Source organism: Zonotrichia leucophrys, chromosome 12 (genome assembly GCF_028769735.1).
Source record: "Zonotrichia leucophrys gambelii isolate GWCS_2022_RI chromosome 12, RI_Zleu_2.0, whole genome shotgun sequence".
Lineage (NCBI taxonomy): Eukaryota > Metazoa > Chordata > Aves > Passeriformes > Passerellidae > Zonotrichia > Zonotrichia leucophrys.
In genome coordinates, this window is record NC_088182.1 from 194,870 (window position 1) to 210,840 (window position 15,971).

Genomic DNA, 15,971 nt, shown 5'->3' on the forward strand with positions numbered 1-15,971 from the left:
CGCGCCCGCCCCACCTCTCGCGCGACGTCACGCGGCCGGGCCGGGCGGTGGCGGCGCGCGGGGATGGAGCGGCCGCCGCTCGGCCGGTGAGTGACCGACTGGACCGCGGGGTCGGGAACGGAGAGGGAACGGGATCGGGACGGGGCGGGAGAACACCCAGGACCGAGGGACGGGGCGAGGAGACCCCGCCCGACCGGCCCCGCGTGCGCCCGTCGCGAGCGCCTCACCCGCCCCCAGACCCGCCGCTCGCCGGGCTGTCTCTCGCCGTCCCCGCTCCTGCGGCCAGTTTAGGACTCTCTGTCCAGGTCGCGGCCCCGCCGGCCCGCTCGCCCCGTTCCGGGCCGTCGTCCGGGACGCAGGGCCCGGGCTTGGCGGGGAGATGTCCGGCCCGGCGGTGGCGAGCGGCGCCCTCGGCCCCTGCCGTGGCCCCCGCGATCGCCAGGATCCCCGCGGCCCCCACAGCCCCCCGGGCCCTCCCGGGGGCGGCCCCACGCACGTGTGGCCTGTGCCGGAGGTTCGCGAGGCACCGCCTCGGCCCTCGCTCTGGTTTGGGGCGGGCTGAGCCGTGTGTTCGCTTCACTGATTCCTGCTCGCCTTGGCTGTCTTTGATGAGATGGTTAAGACACGAATTATTTCATGGCGGGCTCAGAATTTGCCGGCTCAAAAGCAGATTGTCAGTGATAGGCCTTTAAAGTAAAGAGCTTAAGGGGTAAAGCAGCAGCTTCGAAGCTTTATGAGTGCCAAAATTCACGAGACTTGGAGCTGACGCTGTGTTTGTGACTTGTGTGCAGCTGCTGTCACTGGAGACACGGAAGTACCTGGTGTGCATTAGTGACAAATGCGGTGGCCAGCAAAACTCCCATGGTGGGTGGAGGCATCGCTTTCACTAAAAAAATCTATCAGTAGGGAAACTTAATGAGGCTTCTTGGTGGGTAGGAGGTGTAAAGGTCTGAACTGAAGGTACAAAGATCTGAGTTGAAGGCTAGGGGAAGGGGAGACAGAAGAGGGTAATGGAACTCCCACTGCATCAGTAAACAGTGTCCATCATCCACAAACCTTAAAATCAGGTGTTTCTGCAGGTTGGAAACCTTTAGTAACAGCATACTGGTGTGGTCACTGAAGTAGTGATGCCTTGATCTGAGCCAGTGCCACTGGGTTCTCCTCAGCCCAGGGAGTAAGTGCTGCTGTCCCTGTTGCTCACCACTGACTCTGTTTTACTCAAGATTAACGTGTGGCAGGTGACTCCATTTTTGGTCATGATCCTTTTCTTAGGGTAAATTCTTCGCCCATCTGGAAGTGTCTAGAGGCAAGGAAGGCCCGGTGAGTACTTGCTGGAAGGGCTGTTTTTGTCTTGGTCCTGGGAGAGCTCTTCCATCTCTTGTCCGGGGACAGTGGCGCTCCCCAGCTTGCAGGGCTTGCGCTGCTCAGCAGCTCTGCAGCCACATAGGGTTCTGGCACCAAATGAACAAGTTTGTTGGAGCTTTGGATACACTGTGTCCAGTTCTTTTGCCTGATAAAGCCACCCAGCTGATGTGCACGCCATCCAAAGTGTGGAAGCAAACTGAAGATGGAGAAAGATCTACTTTGTGTGGAATTTGCTTTAGAAAGAAATTGGAACTTCAGGTTTCCATGAAGTCTGGGGTTTCCCTCCTCCATTTACCACATAAAATTTACCACATTTACCACATTGCTGAGTTTGGTTTTCCCAGCAGTTCTGTGTCATAGTTTGAGCTGTCTCGCATCTTATTTAATCACAGCTAAAGTTCCTGTAATTAAAACCTATGTCTAATTCAGATACAAAATGGAAGTCATTGGAAGTCTACAGATTTTGTTTCCCTGTGTTTAGAGCGGTGCATTCTGCAGGAAACAGGTTGTATCTAGTGAGTCAGCTCCTCCACTGCTTGGGTGAATGGCCTGTGCCTGACTGTGAGCTAGCAACTGTGGCTGCTCTGGAGTCGGGCAAACCTTGTGTTAGTGTTTTCTGTGGTCTTTCTCAGAATTGTTTTGAACCATTCAAAAAGACTTGGTGTGATAATATCTTGGGCTCGGTTTCTAGGAATTTTTGCTTAGAACTCTGGAGGAGGAGTCTTCCCTTTCCACTGGCTTCCCCAGCACATTTACTGGTGTGGCATGTTCTCCTCAGGTGGTTCTGTAGCTGTCTGTCTGCCAGTGAGAGCTGGGTTTTGGCACCTGAATTCACCAAGTGCAGGGTGTTTCTCAGGTGAGCTGGCTGGTTGCCTGCCTCTTGATAGACCTGGAGTCTCCTCACCCCTGAAATAGGAGTGGGTTTTGCTGTCCCCTAAGGCCTGATGAAGGCTGGTTGCTGTAGCACACTGAATGCTGTTTGGCACAGAGGTTGTGCACTCCCCATGGGGGATGGAGCTCCTGTGGACTTGAGCTCTCTGGGGCCAGGAACAGGATGGTCTCTCAACAGCAAGACTTGTAAAAATGGTGTGTAGGCAATGAACCCTGGGTGGCCCAGGTGACATCAAGAGGTCCCTTCCAAGGTCAGCAAATCTGTGAACTCGGCACAATGTTTCCTAGAGGATAAACTGACATCCCTAGAAAGAGTGAAGATGGCTGAATGAAAAGGAACATGAAAGTGGCAGTCTAGACATGCATTGTCTGCACTTCTAGAAACTCAGTATTCTGCTGTGATTAAATACTGAAAATACTTAACTCCCCTAAGCAGTTGAGACCCTGGATATTGTTACAGGACAATGATAGCTGACCAAGCTGATTGGTCTTGAATTTAAGCTCCAAATTCTCAAAATTGTTCTTCCAACCAAGCTGTTAAGGAAAAAAGAAAGAAGAAGACAATTAATTGTGTAGAGTTAAATATATTTTTGCAAAATGTAATGTCTTCGTACTTTCAGAAACATTTAATGGTAATGCAGATCTAGTTGACCCTTTTTATTTATAAACTCCTGTACCAAAAATACAAAACACTTCTATCAAAATAAGATTGAGAACTTTGATTTGGAAGCTAGATCTGACACACCATGTGAAATGCAAACACAGAACAGGAGGTCTCTGCCCCAAAAATGTTTACGTTTTATTAACTTAAATCCAGACCTGAAAAGTTCAGAAGTTTGCCAACACTCTGGAACATTTACGCCATGCAGGTACCCCCCAAAGTGTGTACTTTGTGTGCATGCTGTGTTGGGGCTTCCATCACACTCTGTGTTCGTCCCCGTTTTGGACAGTGGCTTAATTCTTTAGTCTGACACTGGTCACACAGGCACTCCTGTGGCAAAATACTCAGTGAACATGAAGGCATTTGGTGAGCTGGGAAGGTTTGTCTGACTCAGGGCAATCTGTGATGTGATATAGTGTTGCATGCTCTGATATGATCAAACTTTATTTGAATGCTTAGAGGATTTCCCTCCTTGAGATAATTTATTAGGTTAAAATAGTCAGAGTATGAGGTAACTTCAGAGGCTGTTTCTGATTTTAAATACATCAAAGCTAGCAGTAACCCAGTTTTTCAAATGAGTTAATTCTTTTCTCTGAAGGGGACTCTGAATATGTATGCTGTTTTATTGTTTATCAGGTATTAATGGCGTTTCTTATTATGCTTGTTAATTTTGGCAGGTCTTTCTCCTCTACAAAGAAGCTTTGTTGCCAAGACTTACTCTGAAAATGACCTAGAGTACCTACTGCAGATGCCTGCAAGTGTAGAAGCTGATAAATCATATCTTCTTCCCTCCCCTGACTTTCCTGTTTCCTCTGGAATTTATACTTCTAAATTTTTTTAAAGTTAAACGTCTGTTGATGGCATTTGAATTACAACTGTGAGCATACTTATGCAAAGAGACAAGCTATCCTGAGCACTTTTGAGGTATGTATGCCTTCTGTGACTTAGAACACATGGAAGGGGAAGCCATCTCATTGGGGCAAAGAGAGTTCTAGGTATACATATTCTAGATTTAAGCTGATGTGCTCTGTTTTGCATGGTTTTAGCAGCAGAATATACATATACACAGTGAGGCTGTAGGAGCACCAGCTGGCATTGTATGGAGGGTGACCTTGGTTGAACCTACTGTGGGAGTACTCAAAAGATGGTATTTAGAAAAGCTGTATCCACTGCTACCCATTCAGTTCCTAAATACCACCATGGTCTGCGAAATTTTCTTCTTCAAAGTGCATGTGTTGTTGAAATGCGCCTGGGAGGCCATGGTGGTTGCTCTGTTTGCTAAGGTAAAGCACTCACATGAAGTTACAGAGTATTTGCAAGCATCTGGCATGAAGGTTAGGAAAGAAGGATATTTTGCTTGCCTACCTGTGCACAGGTGCTAGCACAGTGGTCTCTGCTCCCAGAAAGGAGCAGTCTCATTAGACAATGTGCCTGTGATGTACAAGTTACAAGCAGAGCTGGGTGGGATTTGCCTTGTTGCTGTGCACATTTGTCCCACTCAGGTAACAAGAGATGGACAGCCTTGGCTGTTTCCACAGCATAGAAAGTAACCAGTATGCACGGTTTTATTTTCCTTTTCCTAAAGCCTCCTTTGGAGGCTTTTAGCTGTCTATACATGTTCTAAACCTGGAATGAGGAAGCTGGCTAACTGCCTCTGTATGGACTTAGAAGAGGCTGGTGTGCACTGATAACATCTTTTCCTTCTGTAAACTACTTGGACTCCTTATCCCTTCTGTGATGTAGATGCCAGCGTTCCAGAGCAGTGGTAGTTTTGTCAATTAATGGTGGATTAGAGTGAAAGGCAGCCAAACACACACCTCTCTGGCTTCCAGAACAGACACTCATTAGTGGGTTTAGTTTAAAAAGGAAAACTAGTTGTGCTGAAAGTAGCTACCTGACTGAATCATTCATCATGCACAGTTGCCGTACAGGATATGTTTAGCAGACAACATGCATGCTTTTGTTGATAAGCTCCAGTGATTCAGGCTGAGATGATGCTGGAGGGACACAGATCTGACCTACCTCCCTGTCTGGCTTAAAACAGCCTGATGGTGTTCCTGTAACAGGAAGGCAGAGTGGGCTGTGTTGCAGTGCAAGTCTGAACTGTAATGGGCAGTGAAGCGCACTGGTTGGGAAGGGGATGCCTTACATGTGCTGAAGGAACTCATTCGCCTGCAAGCAGGCTGGGGCCAGGGATTGGCATCTTGGTGAGATTCTCTGTTACGAGTGGACAGAAGTTGGTGCAGCACACTTAAAATGTGTTTCTCAGTCTGCCTGGACAGTGTTATTTGGCTGTGGCAGTGTGCAAAAGCAGCATTGGGCAGAAAGGAGAGCATTGTTTCCTGTAATTCCTTCCTTCATAGAAGCTGTAGGAACACACTAGGAGTGGTTTGCTGAGCTGCCCGTTGCCACCTTATTGGTGCTTTAAGCAGTGTACCAGGGATGTGGATTCTGCAACCCAACTTGGTGCATTTTTTTTTGTGGTATATAAGTTGTGATCTCTGTGATCCTATCAATTAATGGTGCACATTTCCCAAAAAAGCTGCCATTCTGTCACAATAGAACAAGTCCTGCAGTATCTTTGAATACCTGTAAGAATACATAGACTGCATGTCTCCATGAGTGTATATTCCTAAACGGAGTATTAGTGTTTATTTCCTTAACTGTAAGATAATGTTGACCTACCTTTGTAAAACATTAAGTTTCATGAAAAACATAAGTGCAGTTTAATTATTCAAACTCATATAACTAAAAGTGAATTACTAAAATGCTGGATGACAAGGAGACTGAGTATAAGATAAAGTTTTCTTTTGATGTAAAGAAGTGGTCTGAAAGGTGAAATTGTGTACATTAGAGAAAGTTGCATTAAAACTGTTCTACAGGTTGTCTGAAAAGTTCAAAGAACATTAGAGGACACTGCAGTGTTGAGATGAATGGTACTGCTGTTATGACCGGAAGTTTGTAGATACCTACTTCCAGTTTTTTCAGGCATAAATTTGGTGAATTTCAGTATATTTTGGATTTGTGTTAGCTGATGGTGTCCTTAACAAATCCCATAGTGGCCTTCGATACTGAAACTGTTGACTATTATTTTCCTGGAAGCCAGTTGCCATGGTGATTATCCTGAAGGCAAATAAATGTGTTTTTTGTGGTTCCCAGCTTTACTAGTTTTGAGCAAAAGGACTGTGGCTTTTTCTGGGATCACTGGAAGTGCTGCACCCATAGCACTCCATGTTTGTAAATTCACTGCCCGCTGAACAAGCATTTCATGCTTTAGTGGGTCACAGTCATAAGGGGTAGTGTGACTTGTCAGTGAGAAGCAGTGAGTGTCCTTGCTGTGATCCTGAGGTTGAATAGCAGTTAAATGGGAGAAATGAGCACAGAGCGACTTTGGGTCAGAATCTGCTAAGACTGAACTTAGCTCATTCAGGCCAGTAATGACAGACTGACTAGTAAGGCAAAATCTCTGTTGGTGAAAGCCAGTCCCTCCTAGGTGCATGGGGCTGTGGTCCTTCCCTGTGGTGGCTTTCAGCTGGGGTAGCCTCTAGCTCTGGTTGCTACTGATTTATATTAAATGCTTTGTGGAGAAAGATATTCTGCATATGTGAGCCTTTGCATAACAGAAGAACTTGGCTATGCATTGGGTACCTGTGAGAAGTTTTACTGCCTGGGCTGCAGAGCATGCTGTGGTAAGAGGAGCAGAGAGGGGGGCTGAATCGGTGGCTGCTTGCTGCTCTGCAGAGCAGTTCCTGTGCTGGTCATACTTTTGCTGTGGGAGTTAGTTCTCAGCTGGTTTGTTGTGCTGAAAGTTTTGGTTCTGGTTTACTGAAGTCCTTTAAATGCTTCTGGTGTAATTCCAGTCTGTGGGAAAAGTACAGGGTCCAGTACAATACAATCTGTTTATTAATAATATATTAATAGGGCCAGGTGAAGAATTTTGTAGGTGATGCAAGATGGGAAGTTGATAGACCTGATGATAGTACTGCCATTCAGAGGCACCTGGATAGGCTTGAGGAATAGGCAGGCATGAACCTCATGAGGTTCAATGAAGGGAAAGAGGAAGCTCTGCACCTGGGGAGGACCCACCTGGTGTAGCTGGTGTTCTGTAACCACCCATGTACTGAAATCCCTATCATGTACCTGTACTGGGAGCCTGACCAGCTGCAAAGCTGCTCTGCAGCTAGCAAACGGGTGTTCTGGCAGAAACCCAAGTTGCACAGCTGCTCTGTAAGGAGCCATTAACTTGTGTCTTGCTTTTGGCTCTGATTGTAAGCCCACACCTTCTCAGTGGTAGCTGAAATTCAGCCTTATTTCAAATAAGATTGCTCTTTTATGCTGCTTTGAGTGAAGATTTGTGGATTTTTTAATGTGGACTATACTGTGAATGTGGGAAGAAACATGATTTTGGCTGAGGTTTTAAATGCATGACTACTTGTTTCCCATTGGCAACAAAGTAGTCAAGCCCAATTGCTTTATACCAGATTATTGCCTCTGTGCAGCTGGATGTGGAGGTGGATATTGAAGAGCAGCCTATTTGTGAGTGGCTGCTTTGCTGTGCTGTGTTTGTGCAGTTTGTGTGTGTGTCTCTAAAATGCACGATAAGATCTAAGAGAAGAAAAGAACCGTAGATACGCACCTGTATTTTTATTGCAAAAGTCCAAAAAGTGAGCAAAGCAGGGACTTCCCAAGTCTGTGTGGTAGCAGTTGATGAATGGCTGACATGGGTCCTGTTCCAAAAGGTGCTGCTCTGAGGGGATAGGGAGTTGTGGCTGTGCTGGGCTGGTTCCTTGGCCCCTGAAAAGAGGCCTGGCAGCGTGTCTGTGTGCTGCAGGGCAGGTGCCCATGGTTCTGCTCACACGGTGTCTGTGAGGTACACAGGCCAGGCCGATGCTGTTGCTACTCATTAGGGTACATAGGAATGCAATTATATTGTTCCTTGTCGCAAGCTCTGCTTGAGCCTGCCTGGGACTGGGAGAAGTGGCTGTAATGAGTCAAGTCAAAAGCACCTTATGGATGTCTCCTGTTTCTGTTGACAGCTGATAGCAGGTTTTTAACATGGAGAACAGGTAAGAAGGTGTGGGTGGCGGTAGTCTTTTACTGATAGGTCCTCCCAGCTTCATGCAAGCTGACTGAAGGACTTCAAGCAGTGTTTGGGTAACCTGAACATCTTGTTTGTAGTCCTGCAGGGAGGAATGTGCTAATGCTTGATTAGAAAAAGCCCCGTAAACAAACTGGCCCCGGATTAAGGCCACTACTGTTATACTAATACAATTTTTTTGAAGAGTCACACTTGAGTAAAAGCTCCCTAGACTCGCAGTCTTGAAAATGGATCAGGAAGGAGAGTTTTCTTCTGAAGAGCAGGATGAAGCTGTCAGTGGTTGAGCAGCATCAACAGTCAGAATAGCGATGACTGTTGACTTCTGGTCAGAATTTGTCTTGCCAGATTTGTGTCACATTTTAAACAATACTGGTAGAAAGAACTGGTTTTGAGTCATGAGGGGGACTATTTTACCACTATGTGTGAGGTTAGTTCTACTTCTTTCACGAGTCATTGTAAATATGATACTTTCCAAGGGCTAAAAGCACATGTTAAAATCACACAGTGTGTGGGGTGTGGGTTGATGGTAGATATCTTTCTTTACAAGCCTGCTAATTTAACTTGTTTTAACCTCCTTACAACTGCAAGCCTGGAATAAACCTTTCTTTTAGAACTAGAGTTGCTAAATCTTGCCAGCGTCTCTGCTGGCATTATCACAGATAATTCTGCTAGGAGTTAAAATGAGAGGCCATCTCTTCTTTTCTTTGTATCACTAGCATGGTTAGACGTCTCTCTTTAATGCCAGAAATAGGTGTGGCATAACCTTTTGTCTTCCCTTGGAAATGAAATGAAAACACCTGTATTTCCATTTTCTGGTTCACTTGTTCCTGACATTTGAGTCAGCTTTGACACACAGAAGGTGTCACTGTCTCTTGGCAGACAGGCAGTGAGGAGATAAGTGCAGCTTTGATCTCTTCCCTTCACCCCTTTTTCTCCTGAAAAGATCCTGCCTAAATTCTTGCCATGGCCTAGTACTGTTGCATTTTTCCAGAGACTGAAGAATCAGATCCAGATAATGCAGATCTTAGTAGGAGAAGTTAAAAGTAGGAGTGCAACTGACCACTAAAATACTTGAGATGCTTCAAGGAATTAAATCCATTCTTTTCTTTGTGGAAGACACATTGTTTTGAATATTTGCTTTACACTTCCTCAGTCTTTTCCTTTGGGGAGGAAGTTTCTCTGTTTGCAAAATGCAGTATTTGAGCTGTAGAAGTGAAATCACTTGTGTTCTGATGAATCCTTGCTGAAGCTCACGCAAGTTCCTGTTTCTGCAGCTGTTATGGCCATAGCATCAGATAGGAGGTTTTTGATAACACCATCTAGGAGTAATTGTGTACCCTGTCTGTCTACTTCCTCTCTTTAACCTTATTCCAAAGTTGTTATAACTGGGTCTGTGGTCAGATTCGTCCCTCAGTCCTGTCTTCCTTCAAATAAGAGTTATTTTCTTTTGTATTGGTTCATATCACAGCCGTGGAAATATCTGTGCTTACAAAAGCTAAAATTGAATGCCATGCTATGGTTCTGAAAATGAGCCCCAGGGGACAAAAGAGGTTGGAAATGTCTTAAATTGCCATTTGTGTTGTACTTCTGGTGTTGTGAAAGGACAGCTTCAGATCCCTGCTTGGGCTGTGGCTGGAGATGTCCCTTCAGTGTTCTTTAGTGAAGCCCTGAGTTCAGAGGATGCATTTGGCTGGTTTTTAGAACACGGTAATAGAGGTGCAGCATTTTTTCCTTTTGCAAAAATCAGAGGTGTTTTAGAGGAAATTCTGCTGTTTGGCTTAACTTCAGTTTGGTTTTGAGGAAGAGTGGGTGAGGATGTCAGTTTTCTGAAACAGGCCACTAAATTAAGTGAAAGTGTCAACTGTCAGCCTTCCTGTGGCAGACCACACAGTTTTGAATTGCAGGTTTCCTCTTGAGCCTAGTAAAACCAGCTGTCTTTATAATAATTCTTCATCCACTTTGTTTTTCTTCTAAAATCCCTGCAGACTGCACTGTTAGTGTTGTCTCCCAAATTTTAATTATGTTCACAAAAAATTCAAGAAAATGTACATGATATATGTAATTGTCAATGTCAACTAATCAGAAGACTCTAGTTAAATCTTTCTTCAACATTCACTTAGCTTTCTTGAAGCACTGTTTTTATATAATGTGATGGAAAATAGCCCATATGTAGCCTTTTCCAGAAAATAATGTTTTTAAGTGGTTTGAGTAGATTCCAGTTACACTGCTGTACACTGTTCATAAATGAATCTGAAGCTATCAACAGGAGAAATCACGGAAGTATAACACTAACCTTATGAGAGCAAATTTTAAGTTTCGTTCTCTGCTGTAAAAGTGTCACATGACCTTTAGGCAGCTTCTTGATCTCTCTGTGGTGGTGGGGGGTTGCCTGAAAACTAGGGAAATAATGATAATTCAACATAATCTAGGAGCATTTGAAGGGTGAATTCACAGACTGCTCACATGTTATGGTAATATAAACCTAGAAATACTTTATGTAGCTAAGGAATTAATCAAGGATGAAGTTCTGAGCTGTGGAACCAGCAGCATTGCCTCACAGTCAGACTCTGTGGCACACCAGCTCTAGATGCAGCAGTGCAGTTGGGAAAGGCTTCTGATAAATAGGCAGGTCACCAGCTACAGAAATACAGCTGAAACATTTTGCTTTCGTTTTCACATGAGATTTTAACATATCACAAACACAGAATGATTATGTATTGGTACCTCTGCATAGTTAGTAATTTTGGAGAAGTCTTGATCTTTACTTCATAGCTTTGATTCAAACAGTGTAACCACTGAGTTACTGAATGTTCAGAGAGGGATGGAAAAGATGTCAGGAGTAGAAAAGATGTCACTGGCAATTGGTTGTACTCCAAAGCAGCAGAACCATTTCTGAAAACCAGTCACTCAACTTTAGGCCACTTTTGAGTTATTATTACTCAAATAAACATGGAAAATTGCCTCATCTTTGGTGATGTTGTCTGTGGTTCTCAGATGTGAACTTCTACTTTGCAGAAGAACCAGCAGTCTTTATTCCACATTCAGAGCAATGAGCAAGCAATACTTCCTATAGGGAGGGCATCAGTAATGTAGTGGTTGCCCACAAGTGTTATTGAAGGTACTTGATTCTGATGTAGGTGTACTCAGGAAGATGTTTATTAAAAAGAAATTGAAAGGAGGAAGGGATCTGTCACTCACTAAGGCAGTGTTTGGTATATGCTCTGTGAGTGACAATAAGTGAAGTTTTCTCTTATCTACAGAATTAGTATTTGAGCTTTCAGGAACGTAAACTGTACACATTAGTTCTGCTGGTCAGCAGAACTAATAATTTATTTATTAAATATAAATAATATATTTATTAAATATAAAGTTATAGGAGCTGTTTCAACAGGATGGGGATCTGAGAAGAGGCTGATGTTGAAAGATCGCCTTCTGGTATGTCTGATCTGAGCATGCTGCCCTTGCACACGTGAACCATTAATGGATATAGTAATAGAAATGGTGAACTCTTTTTGGTGTGCCAAAGCATAAAATCTGCTGATGAAACCTTTGAAGTTGCTATTTGTTAATGTGTATGGAAATGCATGGGAAAAAGTGACTATCTCCCTCCCCACCCCTGCTTCAGAGAGGAGGACAATAGGGGATCTGCTCTCACTCCTTTTTCCTTGTAACATACTCACCTCTAACAAACAAGTGCCTGGACTGTGTACAGCTATTTTAGGCTTGTGAGGATTTTAGGAGAAACATTTCATGTTTCACATGGGATCACACATAATGCCATTTTTGTCCCTGAATATCTTAAAAATCATGTAATTCATACCTAAACACACTGCCAGTCTTTTCCTCTAACAGTGCTATCAGTCATACTCCCTTTCTGGTCTTGGCTTGGGGAGGGTCTTTGTGTATCTATATCTCATGTTTCTGGCTTTCCTTTTAGACTTCAGTAGAATTCAAAAAATATTTTCTTGGGTAAATTTTGGAGGAGGAGGATGATAAAGAATTATGTATGTAAAACTGTAGGTATCTTTTCCATTAAAGATAGTATAGTATTGTTTTCTGTTTTCTTTCTGCCTATATTCTACCATTTACCTAAGGTATTTGTATTTAATTAATTCTTGTATGTCTTCTTCCATTCTGGCCCAAATTCTCCACTCAGACTTTTTCAAAATTGTTCTATTGTAATAGCTAAATATATACATTTCTCTAGATATTGGATAGTCATGTTACTGTCCTGTTTTCTTGAGTCAAATTACTTTGTTACTGGTATCTTCCTCTTTAAATGTTTTCCAGATGAAAGCCCTCTTGAATTTCACACCCATTCCAGTTTCTCATGAGTTCTTTTTTCTGATAGCATTAGCTGTTAACACACCCAGATCTTTTTCTCCTTATTTGCTCTGCTGAGCAATGATGCTTTTAAAATATCTTAATCCTCCTTTGGATGTAAATCGCTTGCTAGGGTTCCCAATTCCTGTAACAGGTGGCTTTCCAGTGTGTGACTGTTGCTTCTTTAGTCTTTCTTGCTAAACTGTTTGCCTGGATACAGACTCCATTTTGGGATGGGTTTCTGAAAATAATCTGGGATTTCTCAAACTAAGCTGGGCTTTTTCTTAGCAAAAATTGCTTCTATTCTGAAACAACTGAAAAGTGCTTTTCTTTTACCAAATAGGATGAGTTGGAAGCATCTCCTTCCTAAGATCCCTGCTAACTGTGATGACAAGTCTATAGTGAGCTGTTAAGTTGACCTGTTTATGAAATAAAAGGAATGTGAGGATTATATAGCTAATTGTATTTCAGCATCTTTATTATTAAGGGTTCATGGTGTTCTTATATGGCATAAGAGAAAGGTATTTGAAATACTCTATAAGAAGGTAGAATTTTTCCCATTTCCTTTGCTTGAAAATAATTTTTCTTCCCCATTTCTGCAGTCCTGTACTGTTTGTTTCTGTAACGAGTACTTCAGCTGCAGATAAGTAATCTCTAAACTGATTTTCAGTAGTAGCTTCAGAGTTCACTTTGTTTACAAAGAACTCTGATTTTGAAGGGAATTAATTAAACTGATTAAAGTAAACTTTCACTTGAATAAAGTCTAAAATCAGAGGGGCAGAAGTATTTTCAGGCTTGTCAAATTTTTTGAAATGTTCATGTTACAAATTTGATAAAGAAAAAAAGAAAAGTGAAAGAGTGGGAAGAATTGTCAAAAAACATCAAAGCCAAGGTGATGGCTTCGCTTTGTAAGTATATGGAAGTGAAGGAATTTTGATTAGCCCTGTGCAATAGTTTCTCAAAGTTCAGAAGAAAATGGAGCTTCTGACAGCAAATGGGAGTTCTGGTGGTGTGTCAGTTAGGGCTGTGATTTACACGAGGGCCAGTACAGGTAGTTTTGGTGCTAATGCCTGTTAGTGCCCACCTGTGGGCACTCCTTGACACAGACTCTGAACTATGGCAGCTGTGAAACAATTTGAGCCAAAAGCAGCTGCTGATCTGCAGGTCCTATAATGCTGTAGGTCATCCTGTAGTGCTGTAGGTCGTGTCTCTGAAGACCTTGCTGACAAAAGCTCTTACAGTTACTATGAATAAAAAATAACATTAAAACGTTAAAAAAAAGTAGACAAATAATGTGACTGAAGTTCTGTTAGTGACACCTCGTGTGACCAGTACTTCACACAATGTACTAGTTCTCCACTAATGCTAGTATAGAAATGGATTTTCTTCTATAGGAAGATATTTTTCAAAAATGTGTTCATTCATTTTTTTCCAAGTTCCTAATATTTGCTGTCATCACTTTCTTCATATTCTAGCATCCCACTTCAGTGGATCAGAGTAACCCTTTCTTCCTTTCTTTCTGTCTTGGAGGTGGGAATCTGATGAGGAATAAAACGGTCAAAATACCCCTTTTGTGCAGAGTTCTTGGGGTGTTCATCTGAAGAATAGTGTGCTCCCTGTTTTCAAGAGCTGGTTGAGTTAATGATCATCTTCAGAAAATCTGGGTGATCTGGCTGTGTTTCAGACTAGTCCTTGAGGCTGCCTGAGAAGTGTGGTTGGCGTGTGTGGTCTCAGCTGCGCTCTTGTCATCTCCTAGCCAGCACCTGGCCTTTGGGCCTCGTGCAGGAATTGGCAGGCAGGAGCTGCCTGTGCAGTGAGCTGCGGCAGGTGCAAGTGTGTCCGAGTGCCCACAGCTTTTTCCTCCTGTGAGGTGAACACCAGAGCCAGCTGTTTGACCTGCGCTGGGAGCGTGGAGAATGACTGAATAGGAGAGGAAAATGAAATCTACATGGTGTTGGTTGGAGCCCTAGCATCTTCCTCTGCTTTCGGCCTGTGGTGGTGGCCGTAAACCCCAACATAAAATGCTACTTCACAAGAACTTCTTGATTAACTCCATAAGATTCAGTTTTAACTTCAGTCATATTTTTATCCCTTCAGTTATTTGAAAGAGTTTAAAACAGGACAGCTTCCAGGGGCGCTTGCATTTCAATGGAAAAAAAATTACTAAAAAAAAAAAATTAAAAGTTGGAATCATGCTTTTTCTTTGCTGTTTATGTATATCTTTCCTCTGGTTTTCAGTATTGTATCTCATACCCAATTTCTTTTGCAGTTCTGTTCAGTGGAGGGACTGCTGTGGGTCAGCCATGCTAAAGGGCATATGATGGAGGCAAGTAAAAGTTTATCCTTTCACTATTATCTAATGTTGATTTTGCCAGTTTTTCCTTTTGAACTGTTTTGTTTCTCAGGGCTTCTGGGAAATAATTGCACAAATAAAGGGCTGCATTAGAATGTTCTGGGATATAATAATGTTGTAACATCTGCTCAGTTGGCTGTATATGTAATTGTGAATTTTGTTCCTGATGTAGTGTATTCTTGTACAAATAAGAAATGTATGTTTTTGAACTTTATGGTATAAAGTATCGTTTCCTCCCACTAACAGAATATAAAAGTGGTTGTAAGTAGAGAAAACAAAAGTGGCCACAAAAGTTGAATCCTTATGAAATAAGTGTGCTAATCAATTTTGAAGATTCACAATTCTTCACACTTAGAGTATTTTTTTTTCCTCAGAAGTAGGTACTAGAACAAATAAATACTGGTAAGGACCTTCATACCAGATGTGTAATTTGCAAAGCTCATTTCAGGCTCACAACAGACTCATCCTATGGAAATAGAAGTAGGAGATGACTACAAAGCTCCCATTAGTAACCTCTGAGAGTCTGTATAATTTCAGAAATATGTTGTAGAATACACAGGATGGTCATATCTTGTTTGTAAGCTCACTGTGGGCTGTTTTGTTTCAGGTTGGTTTGTAAACTGCCATAGGGTTAATTTAAGCGGGGTAATTTTTTCTAGCAGATAATGCATGGAGTTCCAGTTAGACTCAGGTGGTGTTCTTTAAGACCAGCAGCATTGCCAGTGATAATGTGAATAGAGAGCATGCAGGAGATCAAAGAGATCCTGGCTGGAGAGTTTACCCATCATCTTAGATAAGAACTGCAGTTCTTCAGTGAGTCCTGACTGAAAATAAATGCTGAGTGAATTAGCTAAAATGAAAAAGGCAGTTATAGGTCAGCTGTCAGGTTTGTATTTTATGCGCCAAATAGTTTTGGGACTCTTGCTTTTTTAGATGGCGAGTTTTGTTCACTGAGCCATTTGGTCTGTTGGTTTTTGCGATTTTTTGTCCCAAAACATAAATTGAGTGCAGTCTAACTTTCTGCAAAACCTGTTGCCTGAAGGGGAAAAAAAAGATTAAGAAAGAGGAAGCCCAAAAGCCAAAGCACACTACTAGACAGAAAGGCACTTTAATTCATTTAAGATAGTGTTAAGTATGTAGGTATGTTGTTTTCTTCTGCCACACAATTGCTGCATGAATGTGGGTAAATATATGTTTCTTGGATGTAGTTTATTCCTTTGCGTTTAATGTGTTATTGATTAAACTGGCCGGTATATCTACACTCAATGCTTATAGCATCT

At 42.7% G+C, this 15,971-nt stretch overlaps 1 protein-coding gene across 5 annotated transcripts in view; it reads left to right on the forward strand.

Moving 5' to 3' along the window:
- Positions 1–3: 3 nt before the first annotated feature.
- TMCC1 (transmembrane and coiled-coil domain family 1) overlaps positions 4–15,971 on the forward strand; it is a 73,484-nt gene continuing 57,516 nt past the window's right edge. For 4 of the 5 annotated variants that reach the window (XM_064723868.1, XM_064723869.1, XM_064723870.1 and 1 more), the window contains exons 1-3: positions 4–86; positions 3,595–3,841; positions 14,608–14,664. Coding sequence is in view for 2 of the 5 variants with exons in the window: in XM_064723874.1 (XP_064579944.1) it covers positions 14,656–14,664 (9 nt within the window). In the remaining 3 variants the exon portion in view is untranslated. The remainder of the gene's footprint in view (positions 87–3,594; positions 3,842–14,607; positions 14,665–15,971) is intronic. The other variant, XM_064723875.1, reaches the window with a different exon arrangement.